The sequence below is a fragment of the Apteryx rowi genome, unplaced genomic scaffold (genome assembly GCF_003343035.1).
Source record: "Apteryx rowi isolate R43461 unplaced genomic scaffold, aptRow1 scaffold_227, whole genome shotgun sequence".
Taxonomy (NCBI): Eukaryota; Metazoa; Chordata; class Aves; order Apterygiformes; family Apterygidae; genus Apteryx; species Apteryx rowi.
This window is the reverse complement of record NW_020448608.1, coordinates 522,907-542,049: the sequence shown is the minus strand read 5'-3', so window position 1 is coordinate 542,049 and position 19,143 is coordinate 522,907. Positions and strand designations below refer to the sequence as shown.

The window sequence follows — 19,143 nt, the reverse complement described above, 5'->3', positions numbered from 1 at the left end:
TTGGAAACAAGTCATTTTTGGTAGAATTTCAGTTTCGAGGAACCAGTTGCTAAACTCTTGGTGTTCTTCAAGCTCAGTAGTTGCCATTACTTACACACACACGCGCACACACACACACTCTTTTGTAGTTATGGCAAGGTTAGCTTTTGAAAATAAGCTCATTTTGAAGCTCATTGTTTCTAATGTCTCTTTCATGGATAAGTGTCTTTCTAGCATACTTCTGGCCATTTTTCCTGCCACTCTTGGAACTAGGTTGCATAGTGTAGAATAACCTGACTGTATTTTGAGGGAATCAGTCCTACTGATGATTTCTCCTTCAAGACTGATTAAGAGGAAAAATGCAGATTAACTGGCAGTATCCTTTTCTCCTGTGAGCTGTACGTACAACCACAGGGAGGCTGCAGCTGGAAAGCAAGGTGCAGCTCCCCTGTGCTGCCCTAGGCAAACCAATGATGAAAGGCAGGCAACAACCACCCAGCATTTTTTCTAGATTTATTGTAGCTCCATTGTGTCTCCTTTTGCCGCCTGTATCTTTAAGCTTCTGAAAAAAACCGCACTTTCCGCACTCGCAGTGCTCAGTACTTGCTCCCTGCTTTACCGCGGAGCCGCCGCCGCCGCTGCCCCGCCAGGTGCGCTGTGACGTCAGTGGGCGCCCCGTGACGTGGCTCATGGGCGCGCTGCATGCTGGGCGTTGTAGTCCCGCCCGGGGGGGGGATGCGGGGGGCGGCGGCGCCGTCCCGGTGCTCTTGCCGGCTGGAAAGGCGCTGCCCCGCGCCTGGCTCAGAGGATCCCGGTGGCTTGCAACAGCGCAGCAAGAACATAACCAAAAAGAATTAACGTTTCTTAATATGTGACAGCTCTATATGAAAAAAATATATCATGTGTTTTATCTTTATTTCTTGTTATTCAGTTTCTACCCTGCTAGCTTTTGGTTTCTGTAGAAAAAAATGTGTATGTTTTTCAGGTTTGGAAAGATCTTGGACCACCAAGCCAAACATAAAAGATTTAGGGCTGCCCCAAAATGTTCAGATTGGGGGGGGGGGGAGGTTAACCTTTTTTTTTGATTAAACTACTGCAATGTGCTAAACACTTTGTACACTTTGTATGCATTCAAGAAAAGACATTTTGGTAATCTCTTGTGTATGGCACATTGTATGTAGAGGAAAAATTCCCAGTTGATACTTGTGTTCTGTTACTGAATAGTTTGTAGTGGAAATTATTTTTCTGTTTAAACACGTCTAGTATTTCACCTCACAAAGGATATCACTGACTGGAAAGTACATTGACCAAATGTTCATGTTTTAAGCTTCTGTGTGAATATACAGGTAAGCAGGCTTACCCTGTAGGTCATATTTAATCTAAAAGTAATGCCAAAGAGGAAAGGCACTTGGGTAGCAAACAACCTTGAGGTAACACGAGACATAAAAAAGCATCATGAGCACTGGAATTAAGCTTTTAAGCATTATTACTAATAAAAACTTATGTGGCAATGTTCCTACTGTTGGAGTTTTTTCCCCACTTGGCAAAAATAGTTTGCAGCTGATCACTAGCAACAAAGATAAAGGCCCTCTACAGCTCTAAGAGCTTGGTATGCTAATTATACCTGCCTGATGGTACTCAAACAGCTGAAATTTACTTACCACACTAATTCCTGCCCTGATCAGTGTTGATATAAATCTTATGTGACCCTTAACAAAATTTGGCTTTGTGTATATAGATAGGTATTTATAGCATATGCATGTGGCATAAGGGAAGTATTTCCAGTCTTTATTCTTCTATAATTTCCTTTTTTCCATACTGGAAGGGGAAGAGGTGAATTGTTTATTATCCTTTGGGAACATACTAATCTGCTGTTTCTCACCACAGCCTTACATTTACCTCCATTTCCTGTTGACCTGCTATTGTATCATTTTGTACTTCATTCTAAACAGCTAATGTAATTTAAAGACTTAATGAAATGGAGTTTCAAACAAGATTTAAAATTACCTCACGTAAACTCATTCTTTTCTTGTAGATAGTTATTCCATACTTCAAAAACTGATGTTTTGGGTTTCAGAGTTTGAGGTTTGAACGTACCTTTGGATACCACCATTCTGAATTTAACAGACTACTTGTATTTGTACAAACCTCCTTTAAACATACATCCATACATGCACAAGGAGAATTCAGTCAATGCTGCGGTTGTAGCACTGCAGCCAAATGCTTTATGTTTATAAGTGTAATCACACTTTCTCTTGCAAACCTTTTTACCAAATGAAGCTTAGGTTATGCCAATTGCACAAATCGAGTGAAGAGAGTAACTTCAAACCTAGTCAAGGGTAAGTCCTGCTCAACTGAAAATCAGGACCTTTGAAGTCCTCCTCCTGCTGAAGTTAAATGACAGCACAGTACTGTGCTGTGGTAGCAGCAATAGGCACTTAATTCAGCTGTGTAAGATTTTAACACTTCTAACACAAGTTTTTACATTGTATTCAACCTCTAAAGGGACAAGTTAGCAGACATCTTAGCTTCTTACTGCTTCAAATAGGACTACCTCCTTTGCTGCCAAAGTTGTTTCCTTGTCCTAAAATAAGGAAAGGTGATTTTCTTTAATTTGTAAGAACATTCTGTTTTCAAGGCCTAACCTAGTCTGAGTTAATTAAAAATCAGGCTTATTTTAGCCATGAAGACAATGCATAGAGCATCCTAGTGTAATCCTATTGATATTGTGATGCCATGTTAGAGCATGCTGTGATTGTACCAACGAGTAGTTTTAAAATAAGTTATTATATGGATTTTATCAGAATTAGTTTGATATTTTTAGAAAGGTAGAAAGTGTGAGGAAAATAGTTATTCATGTAAACATACATGTGTCAGAAATTGAGCAATAACTTTTACACATTGATCCCATGTGAATTTACAAGGAAATTAGACCAATTTTCCATTTTCTTTGGATACATAGCCCTTGACATCTGAAGAATGTAAAATTTAAACAGTGTACAAAGTTTATTTAAAATGAGACATTGAAATGTTATTTGAAGTGCATACTATTTTTTACAAAATATACAACCAACTAGCAAGTTTATAAACATATCTATCAAAGATCACAATCAATGTCTTTTACAAAGATTTTATGGTATCAACATTACTGAAAAAGAAGAAAGACATTCAAGATAATTTTGTAGAGACTGGCAACTTCTGCTTCCTAGGACATTTCAGTACTTCTTGTTTTATTTTTCCATCTGCAAAGGAACATGCATATATAGCTCTCTGATAGGTAATTTAGGTTTTTCTTATTTTAGCAAAGCTAATTGAATAATTATGGTTATATAAAATAACCAGTGCCACACTGAACCCATATATTCATTCATAAGACATAACTGTTAAAGTTGCTTACTCTTCACCCTTCTTGCTTTTCCATACTCTTTGCCTTTACTTCTAAATAGAAAGATAGCCATGAATAGACATGAAAGGTAAGTTATAATGATAAAAATAGTTGCAATTTTAGTAGTACTATAGTATGGCTCTAGCTTTGAAAAACTGCTTTTTTCAAAACTCTGGGCATTTACCCGGATGAATTTTTGTTGCTGTATTGACAAGTTTAACCATTTTTCCATGGTACTGATGATTTTCCAAAGCTTGAGAACAGGGTCATGTTAAATTTCCATTTTTTTCTTTTCCTATACAGAGAACTCCTGTGAAGTTCTTCCAGTAGGAATATGGCAAGGTTTTGCATGGACACCTGCACTGATTAGAATATTTCAGTTATCCAGTTTTCTTGAATGCTGTTCTTTCACTTTCTTGTTAGAAATTATGTGTTGGGAGACAGAATAACTAATCCTCACACATCTTTACACAGTCCCCTCTATTTAGAAAAATCTTGCTATTTCAAGACTCGTGCAGTGCCTTAAAAATCTGGATGTGAGTTATTTTCAGGTTTGTTTTTAGTTTCTGTTAATGGGAGTTTGGCTACAATGTTTTGCCTTATCATATGTAGCAGGTTTGTAATTTCTGCTGATATAAAAAGGAGCTGTTAAAAGTATGTTTTTAAAAACAAGAAGTAAAATAAAAACTTTAAGTATTCTTGACCTCCAAGGCTGTAAAGAATGCCGTGTTTTCTGTTTGAAGTTCTCTTTCATTGTAACCCCAACACTGGGGTTGACCAGACAAAGGTTTCTTTTCAATGGTCTATTTTTATGCTCTATGTGTAATATTGTAGTTGGTATTTTAAGAAAACTACTATTAAGCAAATATCTGTATTACTGAATTTCCAAATATATTTTAGTTGTCTGGTTTGACAGCCCAGTTTAAGAAAACAAATGTTAGGCTCTGCAGTAAACAGCTCATTAGACAGGAGGATGGGCTTGACCTTAAGGCCTGACTGGGGAGATCTGAGTTATCAGTTTTGCACTAGGCTTTGCATGACCCTTGGCTAATCTCTTATCTCTCTGTGCCTCAATTCTCTATCTATAGAGTGAGGGATAATAATACTGCCTTTGCTTTCTTATACTGTAAGCTCTTCCGTGTGGGAACTCTTACTACACATGAAGCCAGTATGATCGTTAGTGTGGTGCTGACTTTGGTACTATTACAGTAAAACCTTCTATGTTACTATTAAGGTAAATCCATAGAAATGTAATGTTAGGTATTAAAAACATATATTAATATATGAAAGTATAAACTAAAAATGGACTTTTACAGTTCTGTGCTGGAGTTTGACATTGTTTCACACTAAATACTTCCCCTACACGCAGCCTGAATTAAATACAGTCAATGACATGTACAATTTCTCTCAGTCTGAACAGTACAGACCATTAAGAATCTGCATGGACAGATCTTTCTTAATGCCACTAGATACCCATTTCAGGTGCTTGATGCTTCATTTAATCTTTAACTTTTACTGGCCATTATGAAATTCAAAGAATTTATACTGAATGTTTTAACCAGATAAGTTTCATGTACATCTTCCCCATCCCCATCCTTGTTCTCCCTCCCTCCACTTCTAGTCATGGGCCTTTGTTCCAAGTCTTTCAGAATGTGATATTCAAGACTGTTGAAAACTTTCTTTTCAGATGGACAGCTTCAATACAGGACTGTTGTATTTGTATCAGGTCAGCTGTTGTTGACCCAAACCTAGATTTATGACTAATTTCTCTGTCAGTGTAATTGTTGCAGCTTCTCATTCAAAACATGAAAAGCTCATTATGAATTTGCTGGGGAGAAAAAAAAAAGAAATAGCCATTAGTGAGAGATTTAGTAATCTAATGTCTTATAGAAGATGGAATATATTATTTCCAAAATACATGGTTGAAATTGGAGAAAGTTTTTCTTAATTGGGGAAACTGAAAAGGTTTTTTAAAAAAAAAAAGGCACCAAAAGCAAGAAGGCCTCTAACATTAGATTTTCTTCCAGTTTTCTGTCATTTTTGCCTATGTAACTGATTAAAAAATCAAGTTCAATTGTTTCTCATTTCAAATGTTGTTGCAAAAAAGAGAGGCTATTATGTTCATCCCAGTTTCCAACCACCTGTTGAAATTCAGGATTAAGGGTCCATCCTATTTGCATCTGCAAATAGCTTTATCCATATGTACAACTGCATTGACAATCAATGAGATTACTCACATGAGTTGAGTTACCCAGGCATGTAAATATTTGCTGAATTAGGACCTAAAACTGGAAGGGAATGTAAATGTAGATGGTAAATCCTACTTAAGATAAAGGGCTGAGCACCCACAGTGCTAAATGAAGCTAACAGAGAGTTGGTTCAGGTGCCTGTCACCCCTCCTCCCCCATTCAAGCTTTATAGATTTCTTAATAGCTTTATGAGGCAGAATTATCTTTAACTACATGCCTATAAAATATATTATGAATTAATAAGTATACTGTTTTGCTTCATCAGTGACCTTTGTTACAAGAAATCAGCACCCCACAGGAAAGGAGATAACTTTAAGGATAGGTTTTAGCTTGATATTCTGTACAGAAAATAATTCCAGTGTAAGTGCACTATCATGCACACGTTGCAATCTCAAGCCAAATGCATTATAGTATTTCAGAGCACATTACAGAGAATGTAGATGTTCTCTGCACAGACAGTCTCCAGTCTATGGATGTTGGCTTGGGGGTAGGTATCTTAAACTTACTCTTAAGAGGAACTGAAGCAAGCCATTCAGTAGTGATTCAAGAAGTCTGTAGACCGAAATTCCACTGTCCCTATCGTTCAGCTCACTTGGTCTCTGCATGCTGAGTGAATTGATCTGATTGCTTATCTCGTTATGTTTACGCTTAAACTGATGAGAGATCTCATTTAATCTGTCTCTTGTTGAAATGAACACAGTGATGGGACATGACATTCAGTAGTAAAACATCCTTCTGGAACATCCCTCTTGAATATAAAACCTCAAAAATATTCTAGTCGCTGCTTAATTCTGCCACTCAGATGGCAGCAAGGCTGAGATTAAACTGAAGAGATGGCAATCTTTCTCCAGCCTCACAAATTTGCCAGTTTACCATCCCATATGCACATTCCATGTGTTTATAGGCCAGCACTTAAAGAGTGGATGATACCTTTTTGAATGGTTGCTTGGGCAGTGGTGTGGCTTTTTAAACAAGGTAGTTACTGCACTGACGAGGCGCTTGGTATAGGATTGTTAAAAGTTGGACTTTGGTCTCCTTTTCACTGTGAACTGCTTAGTAAATTGAAACTTCTTGGTTCCAGAGTGTGGGTTCGGCCYTTATTTTATTTATGATGCTGTCAAGCCTGGGGCTACAATATTATTTTGATATATAACTAGTTTAGAAGATGTGAAACTATTGACTGCATATTTTATTCATTCTTAAATTGCAAGAGAGGCATGGCCTCCTTTTGATGCCTTCCCTATTTACATATGCTACCTGTGTGCTCTTAGAGCCACTTAGTATTTGAATCTATATGCCCTCATAAGCTATAAAGCATTAATGTTTTGCACTTCTATGGCCTTTCATCCAAGGATCTCAAAGTCTTTTACGGACAATGATGAAGAATTACAGTCCCCTTTGAAGTGGGTAGACGCTGCTGCCTTCTGGTTACTGACAGGCAGAGTCCGGAGCCACCGAGCCCTGTCCGTGAGAGAGCCTAGAAATCTCGGTGCCTCGTCTCCAATCCTGCTACTGGTTTGTGCCTCCCTTGGTCATTACACCCTGGTTTACCTGGCAGCTTTGTCAAGAGTCTTAAATTTTTGTAGAGCGACACTTCTTTCAATTTTATCAATTTGAGTGTGCTTCACCCTACCCAAGAGAAGCGAGCGTGCGTTTGCCCAGAGGGCGGTGAAGTGCAGGGCTAACGGTGAGCGCACCACGGCGGGACCGACATCCCGTGGGAAGCTGGGTTCCTGTCAAGGAGTTCAAGTACAACAAGCGCCCCATGTCTCGCCACACGTTTCCCCCAAGACCCTATATTTGAAACAAATCACCGGGCCCAGAGACCACACGAAACCACGTCTGTGGTTTGGTCAGTAAAATGCACCTCCGGCGGTTTTGAAACGTAACGGCCAAACGCGCCCGCGCCGCCCGCCCGGCGCCTCGCCCGCGTCGCAGGCGCGACCGTTACCTCCGGCGGCGGCGACGGGCGCCTCAGGGGAAGGGCACTCTGGAGTGGAGCGGCACGCAGCGCCGCTGCGAGCAGCCGTGCCGGTGGAGCTTCCTGCGCAGGGCCAGGTTCGCTGCGACCGGGGAAGAGAGAGGGGGTGGGGGGGGAGATGGGGTGAGCCGCCCTGCTCGCTATTTGCAAGCGAAACACGGCCCCGGCGGGAGGCGCCGCGCCGCCCCCTCCGCCCGCCCGGGCTGTGTGGCGAAGCGCCGCCTCCCCGCCGCGCCCTCCCCGCGCCCCTGCCCCCGCGCAGGTGCCGCGAAGCGCGGCCCAGTGACACCCGGCCCGCGAGCCCCCCCCGCCCCTTGGTGAACGCCGGGGCGGCCGCTAGGGCGGGGGGACCCCGCGGCGGCGGCGGCAGCAGCAGCGCCGCAGGTGCCCCTGCCCCCCCCTCCCCCCGCGGACCGTTAGGCGGCGGCACCGCGCCCTGAGGCGCCTGTGTCCGGCGGCCGCCCGGGCCTCTCGCCGCCCCTGCCCGCTGCGCAGCGCGCTTGGGGGGCTGCGTGCGCTGCCCGCGTTTCAAGCTCCTAGTTAACACCGCTTTGGCGTGTCGGGGACGGAGAGCAGCGGGGGCGCCGCTGGAGGTGTGAGCGAGCGGGGCGCTGCGTTAGGGGCCAGCGCGGGCGGCCCCCGTGAGGGCGTCCGGCGCCGGCCCGGCTCTCCCATCCGTGAGGGCGTCCGGCGCCTTAAAGGCGGGCGCGGCCCCCTCGCGGACCGGGACCGGCCCCGCTGCTCCCCGGAGCCGAAAGCCTCGCGGGGCCGGCTGCCTCTTCCGGGGGGGGGGGGTTGCAGCACCTCGAGGTCCTCGTTCCCCCCCCCCGCCGAGTTGCCACTCATGAGATACCTAATGCATCGCCTGCATTGCGAATATAAACATACACGGAGCGTACTTCATTAAACAAAGTGACGGTAAGCAAATATAGCTAGAAATCCGTCTCGAATCTCTAGAAGTACGTCTGGAACAAGGTAACTGAAACAAAGTAAAACTACACGCAGTCGGCGTGAAAAGCTAACCATACGGTAGCATTCAGTAGAGTTAAGACAGTTCCTACCTGGCCTCTGTCCGCTGGCAAGGAGAAGAGTCACCAAGAGGAAAAACACGGTGCAAAGGAGCTGTTGGAATCTCATTTTTGCCGCCACAGAAGGTGGATGTGCTCTGTGTATGTATACGGGTGTGTGTATCAATACACGTGCGAGTGTCGGGGCTGGCGGCCGGCTAGGGTCCCCGCTCACATCGCCGTGCCAAGCGCCGGAGCCAGCCGCCAGCTGCACTTCCAGCGAGGTTAATGATCACACGGGACAAGGTTACCGCTTGTGCACTGTGGTCAGTGCCTCCCTCGCTTCCCTTCTCCCTTTCCTCTCTCTTTCTGTCACTCCCCCTTGTTTTCCATAAGCAAACAATGAAGGAATGAAAAGTCCATGTAAACAGTAGCCTCCGTCAATGCATGTGGGGCAAGGAGCCTCATGAACAATACGGCAACTTCACTTTAAATTCAACCCAGGCAGGGAAAAAATATTTAAAACAAGACCCGAGGTTCCCTCCTCCATTTGCAACTGTTTAAACTTTGCATTGCCCATATTGGTCCCACATGCAGAAAGCAATGGCAATGGCAGGAAGTCCCCCCCCCCCTCCTTTTGTCCCGCCTGAAAGAACTGTGAAGCCCGTACTCGGAGGTCCCCCAAAGCACGGCTCTCCTCGCGGCTCAAATGCTTTCTCTCTTCTCTAAACTAGCTGCGAAGTAGCGTCTATTCAAAGCGAAACTGTTAGCAGTTAAGGCTAATGTATGTCTTTTGTACCAGCAAGTATTTTTAAAGGGTAGGAATATTCTGGAATTAATTTGTGAGATTTTCGGCAATGTTGGGTAAAATAGAAGAATTATACGCTGTAACTTACAACAGTACAATTTTAGGAGAAGCTTAGGTTGGATGTTACATTTACATAACCCACCTGTACATTGCATTGTATTTTTACTAGATTATGGTGAGAGCTAGTTTTAACAAATTATGCTGAAAACAGCTGGTATAGTTAAAGTGCAGCTATGCAAGCCTAAAGAGAAGGAAGACAAACCCTACAAAACGTATTGAGACCAGTGATGGTTTTGAACTCCAGCAAATTATTGTCATAAGATAAAACTGGATTGGTCCTGTTCTTATTTTGACCTGCTTGGGGTGGAATACAAGCTGATGATTTGGAAAATGACAATTTATCTTTTATGGGAAAAAGTTTGTTTTAAAATGTATAGAAAAAAGTAAATTTCTATATAGATAAACTACTATTGTTAATAGAAATGTGTTACTTAAAGTGGCCTAAAGTTCTATAGAGTGGAATATATGTTTTTTAATTCAATTACCCCTGTATTTTTCCCCCCGTTGTGATTTCTCTAAAAGCCTATTTAGTCTAAAAGTACACTTTAGTCCCTCCACTTATGGAGATATACATCATTACCAGGTTATTTATTTGTCTAGATAAGATATGTGTGTATGAATTAAACTGTGATATGCAGCTTGAATACATAGTTGTTATTTTAAAATAATTTTAAGACTGTTGAGAAAGATGACTCTGACAAAACACTAACAAAGGAAATCCTCTGCTGACTGATAATATTGGTCTGTCACAAGCCACACAAATTTACCAATGTTCATCTTTATAGGTTATAGTGGTGGTTGTTATTTGCTCTGTTCACTCTCTGGCTGTGAAGCTAGACTTCTGTTTAATATTAATTATGTAATTATGGCTTAGTATCTCAGCTGAAATCAGGGTGCCGTTGTCCCAGTGACAGAATTGTCTCAAAGAGTGTATCATTTCAAATATAAAGGTGATGAAGAAGGAATGGAAACATAGTGGAGAAGGGCTGTGGCCAGATTACACAGCAAGTTTTTAGCAGAACCAAGGTTAGGTACTCGATATCCTAAATCCCCTTCCAGTGCTTTCTCCACAGGGACACCTTTTTGGATGCATTCACTTGTTCACCATGAATTGGAACACACTGACCACCTCCTTCATACAGCCCTGTAAATGATGATGACTTTCAATCAGCATTGAGCTATATAAGATTCAGACTCATAACCTTAAGGTGAAAAGTAGTTTAGACTTCAAAGTGATAGAGACTTTGTAAATAGTTAAAAGGGTAGAAAGAATGCATAGACCATTGCCAGTCCCCCAGGCTATCTAGGCCTTTTCTGCACCTGTATTTGTTGAAGTTTGCAGATATTCTGAGGAGACAACGTATTCAGGGGACTGAATACGATGTAATATTCTGCGATACTTGCACCTTTTCTTACTGAGCTATCCATTCCACAGCTACTCTGTGTAAGAGTTTACAAAAATCTATTTGCATAATAAACTCCACCTCACTATAACATGTGCATCACAGATTTCTCATAATTGTGATGTAAGGAAGAGGGGTTTTTGCATGCTTACCTGCTGAAGAAATTTCTAACATTTATTATAGCCTTACTCCTTAATTTGCAGTTTTTTTTCAATTAGATTTCCTTCAGATATTTACTTMTTTCACACGGCATACCTCTGCTTGAAATTAGGCAGAGAACAACCAGACAAAATGCAACAATGTAGTATTTTTGTCTTTATTTTTTCCACATTTTTCTTAATTGGTTCAAGAGAAAAGAGAATATAATGAAAAGTTAGAAAGCTGGAGGGCTGTAGATAATGCTTTATGAGCTACAAGAGGTGGTTCTTTGGATCAAAAGATTCCTATAATTCTTCCTATAATCCAAAAGAAGCACAATGAAAGGGTGATGATTTCAATATTTATTACCTGTATTGTTGTTATTTTTCCAGAAGGCACCCCATTCCCTCCCTCCCCCTTGATAGGATCAAAATGGTTGAATTATCAGTTTACTTAATACATGCTGGTAAGACTTAGTGGAAATCATTTCAAAACTAACAACAAAGAAAATTTAGGTCTGTCTTTCCTGGCTATTGAACATTAACTATAAGCAACACAGATGGCACAGTCTATAGTTAAGATTGCTTGACACATTTCAGTAAGTTGTATTCAGCACTTTATCACTTCAATGATGTATGCTGTTCTGGATGACATTCTGTACAGAATGTTTGCTACAGCCTATTTATTTATTTGGGGAAAATTTCATATGAACTCATTGTGTCATTTCTAAGAATAGGATTGGGAGAAATAAGAGAAAAGGGATTGCAGGAAATTTTTTTTTTGTGGCCTATGCAGAAACATGGACTCTTACAAAAACTTGAATGAGAGAGCAAATGATGTTCTGTTTTGAAGTCAAATTTGCAGGGGAGATGGTGGAAAGAGATGGAGGAATGTAGGTATAGGTACCTTTGAGACAGGAAGATGCTTTTTCCTGATAAGTGAGGATAGATGGTGTAGAGGACAGCAGTGATTTGAAGAGATGATTAGGATCACAACAGAGAAAACAGTGGGTAGGAGCAGGAAAATTGATAGTAGCAAGAATAGGCAGGGTTGGATGATAACAACTGGAGAGAGGAAGGTATTTGGGCACTCCCTAATAAGGACCGAGAGATTAGCATTCCCTGTGGACCAGTATTTGAACCCAGTTTCTGAATCCTGCTTTTTCTTTGAAGGCCAGCACGTAGCTATAAACTACTGTGAAAAACAATGTTTGTCACTAATCTTTGAGAGCAACTTTCRAATGCTGCCAGTATAAAATATTAAATGAAGTTTCTCAAGTACAGAAATTAACTGTGACAATGTGTTTCAATTTTTGTATTTCAGTTTCCCTCCTTGGAATATATTTTTCCCTCCTAGAGATACTGTGAAAATATATTCATTAATCACTGTAAAGCTCTACTGTGCTATGAGGAGACGCCCAGAATGCTCAGCAGAATAATGATAAAGATGAAAATTCATATTTATTTTGATTTAGAGGTGTCAGCTAAGAGTAAATATCATCATTTCTAATTAGATATTCTAATTCAGTGTTCCTCATATTCATCCATCTCATTGATTCTGAGAGATTATTTGGCTAACCAGACAAGATCAGGGATAAAAATCTTCTTCAAAAGAATTTGGTGAACCCAATAATCAAGTCCAATGGTAAAGGTCATTAGGAGAAGTTCTAGGGCTTTCTCAGCTCCTTAGTGCTACACTGCAAGGTGGTATATGAGCTATGCAGCAAAAGAAGGAAAAAATGTGGAAAGTTGTTGAGTTGCTGCTCTGGAATATTTGAAGTTGGCAAAGAAATGCTCAAAGAGATAAATTTTGAAATACAGTTTAGACACCTGTGATGCCTTCTTTCAGCACAAGTTTCATTGGGATTATCTCATGGTTTTATTGGGTATATGTGCCAGCAGAAATGTGTGAGGGCACAAGGCTAGCCAATTAAACCTAGCGCCAAATTTATATTTCAAGAAAATATAGTTGTCTGAATTATTTCTGCCATAGTAATTTTTTTTCTGATGGGTCAGAAAATATTTCTACAAATTTGGTTGTGTGGTTTAGGTAGCTCCAAATCTGAAGTAATTAAAGATATGCCGTGAAGGGCTACAGAATTTCACTCTGTTTTAACAGAGACTGTCAGCATAGCACTACTGTTTCCAACCTGAACAATACCAGCGCTATACAGGATGGGGTTTTTTTCAGGCCAGGGTATAAATACAGAAGTCCAGTATAATGTTTGCCTCCTTCACTGATTATATTCGTGAAGAATACTTTTTCTAGACAAAAACTTACCTGCTACAAAAATTTTGATTTCATCAGAAAATGATGAACTTTCTACCCTGATTTTAATCAGTGTTTGGAAACTAAAACCCGTTCTCCCTCTTTTGCATTTTATGCTTTTTCGGGGGGGGGGGGGAGAGAAAGAGAAAGTCTGCTCCTCTGCCTGCTTGTGGTCAGCTCTGTTTCCTGCTCTGGAGACGACAGTGCTCTGGAAGGAGATTGTATTCAAGTTGTTCACCAGGCAGGGAGAAAGCTTTCCAGGGCCGTAACCTGATCCTGGAGACAGATGTGCGCAAGGAAAGGAAATGGGGAATGGCTCTGACCAGCTAAATCTTGTATAATTTTGACTGCTTTTGTTCTGTTTGAGAAGTATTCCACATGAGTTGCAGGGACGCATAACTTAGAAAGTACATTTTCTGTAATTGTAAGCTGGGAAGAAAGGTATCTGGTCTCTGACTGCATTCCTGGATTTTACTACGAGACATAATTAGAATAATAGTAAAAAAGAAAAGGACTCACTGATACACTTCAGTCTTTCCTGCTTCTGTTGTGTATATCTGTAGGACTGATTTCCTTTAATACAGTGAATCTATTACCAGCTACTCACCTGGATAATCACAAAAGTCATTCCTAGACAAACGATGATTTCATCAACTACCTACTGAACTGTGGATTTTTCTTTTTCTGTAACAAAACACATAGGTGCATGGGCTTGAAGTTGCACTTATTTTTAAATTCTTTTTCAGCAGTCTTCCTTAACAAATTTTTAAGTTTTATTCTAAGATTTGTCTAGGAAAATTTTTTTTTTTGGAAAGAAAGCAAACAGGCAAACTCTGAAGAAACAGGGCTTGCGCAGAGTGACAACATGTTCTTTTCAACAGTGTTCTCAGCCCAGAAAGGCAGGAGCTCAGTCAGATTCTTTTCTGGCACTTGTCATATTTTTAGAGCTTTTTAAATTTAAAGAGACATTCATGTTGTCTTGAATTAATAATACTCCAGAAAAAATGCAAAGCTTGCACAGCAGCACAAGTTTCTATATTTGACTTTACTTGCCAGTTAACTTTCAAATATGTAACCACTTTACTTTTGTGACCCTTCATGCCCTAGGTTTCAACAAGGGAAGTATTTAAATAAAACATTTTTCATATTACACTGAAAACTGACATCAATGAAGATTTAAATAAGGAGAACAAGGTTACCTTTCTGTTACGGTTTCTGAGATACCTATTTATGATGAAGAGATAATTATCGCAGTAACTAACATATTTGTTTATAATTGTTAGGGAAAAGTTCAGTAAATAAAAGCAGCTATATTAGTAACTTAACCTCTAAGTTTTAGACACTCACATGTGATTATAAAATTATTACTTTTATCAAAATCTATCTATTTACATGTACAAATTTTAGTAAGTTTTTCAGATAGCAATATTTAATTTCCTGAAGATCATTTCCTACATGACTGATCTTCTATATTTTATGTGGGCAGCCATTAGCAAATGCAAACTTTTAATGTAGGAAGTGCTAGGATATGCTTGGGGAATTTCTGTAGAGATAGGATGAGTAATTACTTGAGAGAGTGTTTCAGATGTCTCTCCAGCTCTTTGCGTATTTGCACTCCTGGCTTTGGGTAGTAAACCTGCTTCGCAGTTTCAGTAGAACGTTTCTGTTTCAGTTTATCAGTAGGGACACRAAGTCGTGTAAAGCAGCTCTGTGGGAAGACAGAGCTCAAGTTTCCATGAGGGGGTATAGTGTGATGTTTTAATATTCTGAATGGTTGTGATCAATAATCTCAATATTAACCCTCCACAAGCCCTAGAAACAGTCCCTGGCTTTGCAACAAGGTGAAATGTGCGCTTTATGTATGAGGTTTCCCATGATGCGTTGGACCTTTTTAGTATAGTCCTTTGAACTTTGCCTCCTAGCAAAAAGCAGATTGCATCTCTGTCTTGTTCTTCATCAGTGGCTGAGCTGTGGTCCTGTCTTTTCTTATTTTTCCTGTCTGAATTATTTCTTTATCTGTTGTGGACAGAAGTGTCAGTTTTTCTGCTGCTGACACAACTGGTGAGAAGTGCAAAAGCAAAGAGGGTATTTGTGATTTTTCACTTTTGTAAAATTCAGGCAAGCTGAAAAGCAGGAATTCCAAGTTTACATCCAAATAAAAGATTTCAACACTGGAAAAGGACAAAAGCAAGAAGGTCTAGATCTATTTAGGAAAATCTGGATTCCTCATGTTACTACATTACTTTTGTCCTTTGTCCTCCACGTAGGAAAGGACAATGTTTTCCAGTTGCATATTATATAGCTTTGTTTATTGAAATGTTTTGCAATTTCTACTCCTAATTAGGATAGTGGAAGCTATGTGATAACTAGCATCAGGTATTTTATTAGCTGTTACGTGTATTGTGTACTTTTAACTAATAGCAGATTTTCCAAGGGACAAGGTTTATGTTGTAAACCTTTGAGACCTGTCTATGCTAGCATCTTTTTTTAATTGCATGCAGTGGGTAGTTCAGTTCCTGTTCAGTGATAACAAAGTCTATCTGATTGGAAAGATTGCTCTGAAGAAGCTGTCAATGCTTTAACTGTTGCACTTGCTAGATGACTACTTTGATCATTAGAGTACTTATCATTTCTCCCATTATTGGAGCTGCACTGATAGGAAAGATGGAAAACCGTGAGAAAAAAAGCCTAATACAAGACAGAGCATTGTAACCTGTTATCCCCTTCTGATCCAGTGAGGTAAATCCTGGCTGTACCAAATATATAGCTATACCAAATCTAAGATCCAGTGAAATTTTTAATGGATAAGTTCAGTATTATCTCTAGCAATGAGAAAACCAAAGACTGAATTAGCAGTCTTAGCCTTACTTAGTAATGAAGTAGAATTTTTTGCTATGCCTGACATTATGTTACAGTGTAAGAATATCCTGTAGAAGTTGAAGAAGCTGTGTAGCAGCTCAGCAATGTTTTGGAGTTTATTTTGCTTGTTTTAAAAGGTGATGATGATTTCCACTCGTTTTGCTTTTGCTATGTGTATGTGTATTAAATAATAATGTCTCTTATGGGGATAAAAGGCACAAAGCAAGGCTCACTGAAATAAGCTAGCGTTGTTCTCAGTGTTCACTGCAAGTATTTTTTTATTTGTTTTTGAGGCTAGTAAATATTTTCAGCTTGCACATTTCTACAAAGTCATCAGCAAAATCTGTGTTGCCAAAGACCCTCAGAAACTTTACCTTATGCTGTCTGCTATTAAGTCTGTTTTGCAAAAGGAGATGTGGTCCTTGCCACTTCCAACTTATTCCTGACTGTAGTGTCTGCATCCTTTAAAATCACAAAGATAATGTTGTTATTGATGCAGAGGAGAAGATGCTCATGTATCAAATCAGCAGACTTTGCTTCTTTTTGAAGAATTCTTCATTTTGGTAATAATCGCTTCTGCATAGTTGTGTATACCATTCATAAACTGGCTTCTAAAAGTAATCCTGGGATATTTCTTTATAAAGGAAGCATACTTACCTAAAGGGTGGAAATCATACTTTCTGTTGACTATCAACTTGCTTTATATTCATGTAAGAAATTGCTGTTCAGTAACTCACTTGCAATAATAAAGCGTAATGGAATTTTTTCCAAACTTATCCCCTGATCCTGCAAAAATTTATACATGCAGTGAAATTTTATGCATCAAATTAAGGCAAGAGCAAACATTTTCAAAACAGAAACAAGAGATTCCTCACAATGCATGGGTCAGTGTCAATAATATGCATATTCTTACTCAAGTGGCATTTTAGATAGTACCACTTGCATTAGATTTCAGGCTGGATTTAATGATATGTAAAAGTATAGTGGGATGTATATATTCTAGAAAAGAATTTAATTGATCAGTTTAGGTTTTTGTCCTTTGTAGATGCAAATAAATATGCATACAGGGTCAAGCAGTAATAAGAAATTTCCTTGAATTTATTCACTATGTAAGTTTATTTAAAGAAACCTTATTTTTTTAACTTTGTGGATTGATACTGCACAGCTTAAATTCAAGTTGTGGTGCTTAGTTGTGATAGTTTGTGTAAGACAATCTCATTTGTTTTCTGTGATTAGATACATAATATTTTCTCACAAAAAACAAACTTGATTGAAATGTTGGCTCAAGCCCTCATGAAAACAGCAATGTACTGAAAGTTACTTGTAGAAGTACATCCCATTGAAGGTTGAGTTTCGGTGTGCTTTTGAAAAGTGGCCTTCGCATTTGGATGCTGTTGTGCATATGCATGCATACTAGAGGCTGTTTTTTGCACTTTTTTTTTTTTTTCATGAGCCACTAAGGTAAATAGTGAATAGATAGCTGTGGGTTTAAAGGGTATAGTTTGAAACAATGTGATATGTACCTTTATAGTTAAAATAATAAATTGACTTAATAGTTTCCCAACATGATACATGCAGGACGGAGAAATCCCAATGCACATGTCACAGCACAGGTACATATTGCAGCATTGATACATAGTAAAAAAACATTTTTTAATTTGTACAATGAGCAAGTTAGATATGGAAATTGGTAAGATTCTTCTGGTTAGTTAAAGGTCCTTTTGTGTGCAGCAGGTGTGAAGGTAGGTGTGCAATGTCCTGAGTGCTAGAGCTGCCTGGGGCTGCTTTAGCTCCTGCCTTACTTAGCTTTAGGTTAAACTGTCTTTAAAAGCCTCAAGGGAGCTGTCGTAACAACAGACAGGGATTAATGGGATGCAAGAGTCCAGGCTTGTTTCCGTCAAGGAATTTGAGTGGGCAGTGAAGTGACAGAGGCAGCTATTGGTAGTGATGCCATTTCTGTCACCTTTTCAAGAATTTTGAGATTGGATTCAATGTGACTACAATTACTTGCAGCATTTTTATTTCTCTTTTATAACTTATACAATGAAAGAAAGAAACCCAAAGTGTTTGCACATCTATCTCATGTTCTACGTATGGATTGCACCCTCAGGTTCATACCCTGTCTGCAGTAGATTTCAGTTGTGTCCGATGTTGAAAGTCTGAGGGGGTCTCAGCACTTTGCTGCCACATACTTGGACCTACTGCAGATGTTCAGAACTGCCAGTTTGCATCTTCGTAGGTGGCCTGAGAGTCTTAGAGGCACTGGGCTTTCTTTGCACGTGCTGCTCTGCCAAGGAGCCCAGGCAAGTGCCTCGTGGCTTCCAAGCTGCTCTGAGGGAAGGTGGCCAGGTGTGGGCCACCACTGTACAGACATTTCTTGCAGCTTCTTCCTACTTGTCTTCATTCTCAGGAGTGGACAGGATGGAGGATGTGAGCTGGATGAATTGTTGTTGTGCCAGTAGCAGCTTGCTTCTGCCATCTTTCCCGAGGAGCCCTTTGGCCTCTCATCTGTCATGTGATGGAAGTATGTAGAAAGTGTACTGTGCCCTGAAGACTGGGAGCAGTTGAGAACAGGTTACAAGCTCCACAGCTTGCTCTGGCAGACAGAAAATGGCCTGTAGACAGTGGCTTGAGCAGCCTGTGGACTGTACTTCAACTGTAAATGGCAATTACTGAATTTGTAGAATGAGCTTAGGAGGTATTCTTCGTAAGACTATGTTATCACTCCAGTGATTACCTACATCAGGTTTAAATGTGCTAGCTCAGCTAACAATAGCAGTATAGCTGTAACAGCAAAATAGCTGTGCTCTTGAGTACTTGCTCAGTTCCTCTGATGTGTTTACAACCTGTTCGTAGGCCCATGCTGCCGTGGTGACATGGTTAGCCTTTTCTGAGCTAACTGATTTAAGGCCATCATTGAATTGGTACTTATTTCATCCTGATTAACCAACATGCGATGCTGTGTACTTTTAAAAACTTTTCACCTGGAAACTTTCTGGGGAGGGG

General features: G+C 40.2%; 1 protein-coding gene across 1 annotated transcript; it reads right to left on the bottom strand.

Annotated features, from left to right (window-relative positions):
• Window positions 1-782: 782 nt before the first annotated feature.
• Window positions 783-8,740, bottom strand: APELA (apelin receptor early endogenous ligand). The gene is made up of 3 exons (XM_026065428.1): window positions 8,656-8,740; window positions 7,565-7,676; window positions 783-797 (listed from the first exon to the last, which is right to left on the bottom strand). The coding sequence occupies exons 1-2, from the start codon at window positions 8,729-8,731 to the stop codon at window positions 7,588-7,590; spliced, it is 165 nt and encodes a 54-aa protein (XP_025921213.1). The 5' UTR covers window positions 8,732-8,740; the 3' UTR covers window positions 783-797; window positions 7,565-7,587.
• Between the last annotated feature and the right edge of the window lie 10,403 nt (window positions 8,741-19,143).

Bases quoted from the DNA above. Each gene is read 5' to 3' on its own strand.
- APELA (XM_026065428.1), bottom strand. From the start codon at position 8,731: ATGAGATTCCAACAGCTCCTTTGCACCGTGTTTTTCCTCTTGGTGACT. The intron at 7,677-8,655 runs GTAGGAACTGTC...CCCCGGTCGCAG, and splicing joins TGCCAGCGGACAGAGGCCAG to CGAACCTGGCCCTGCGCAGG.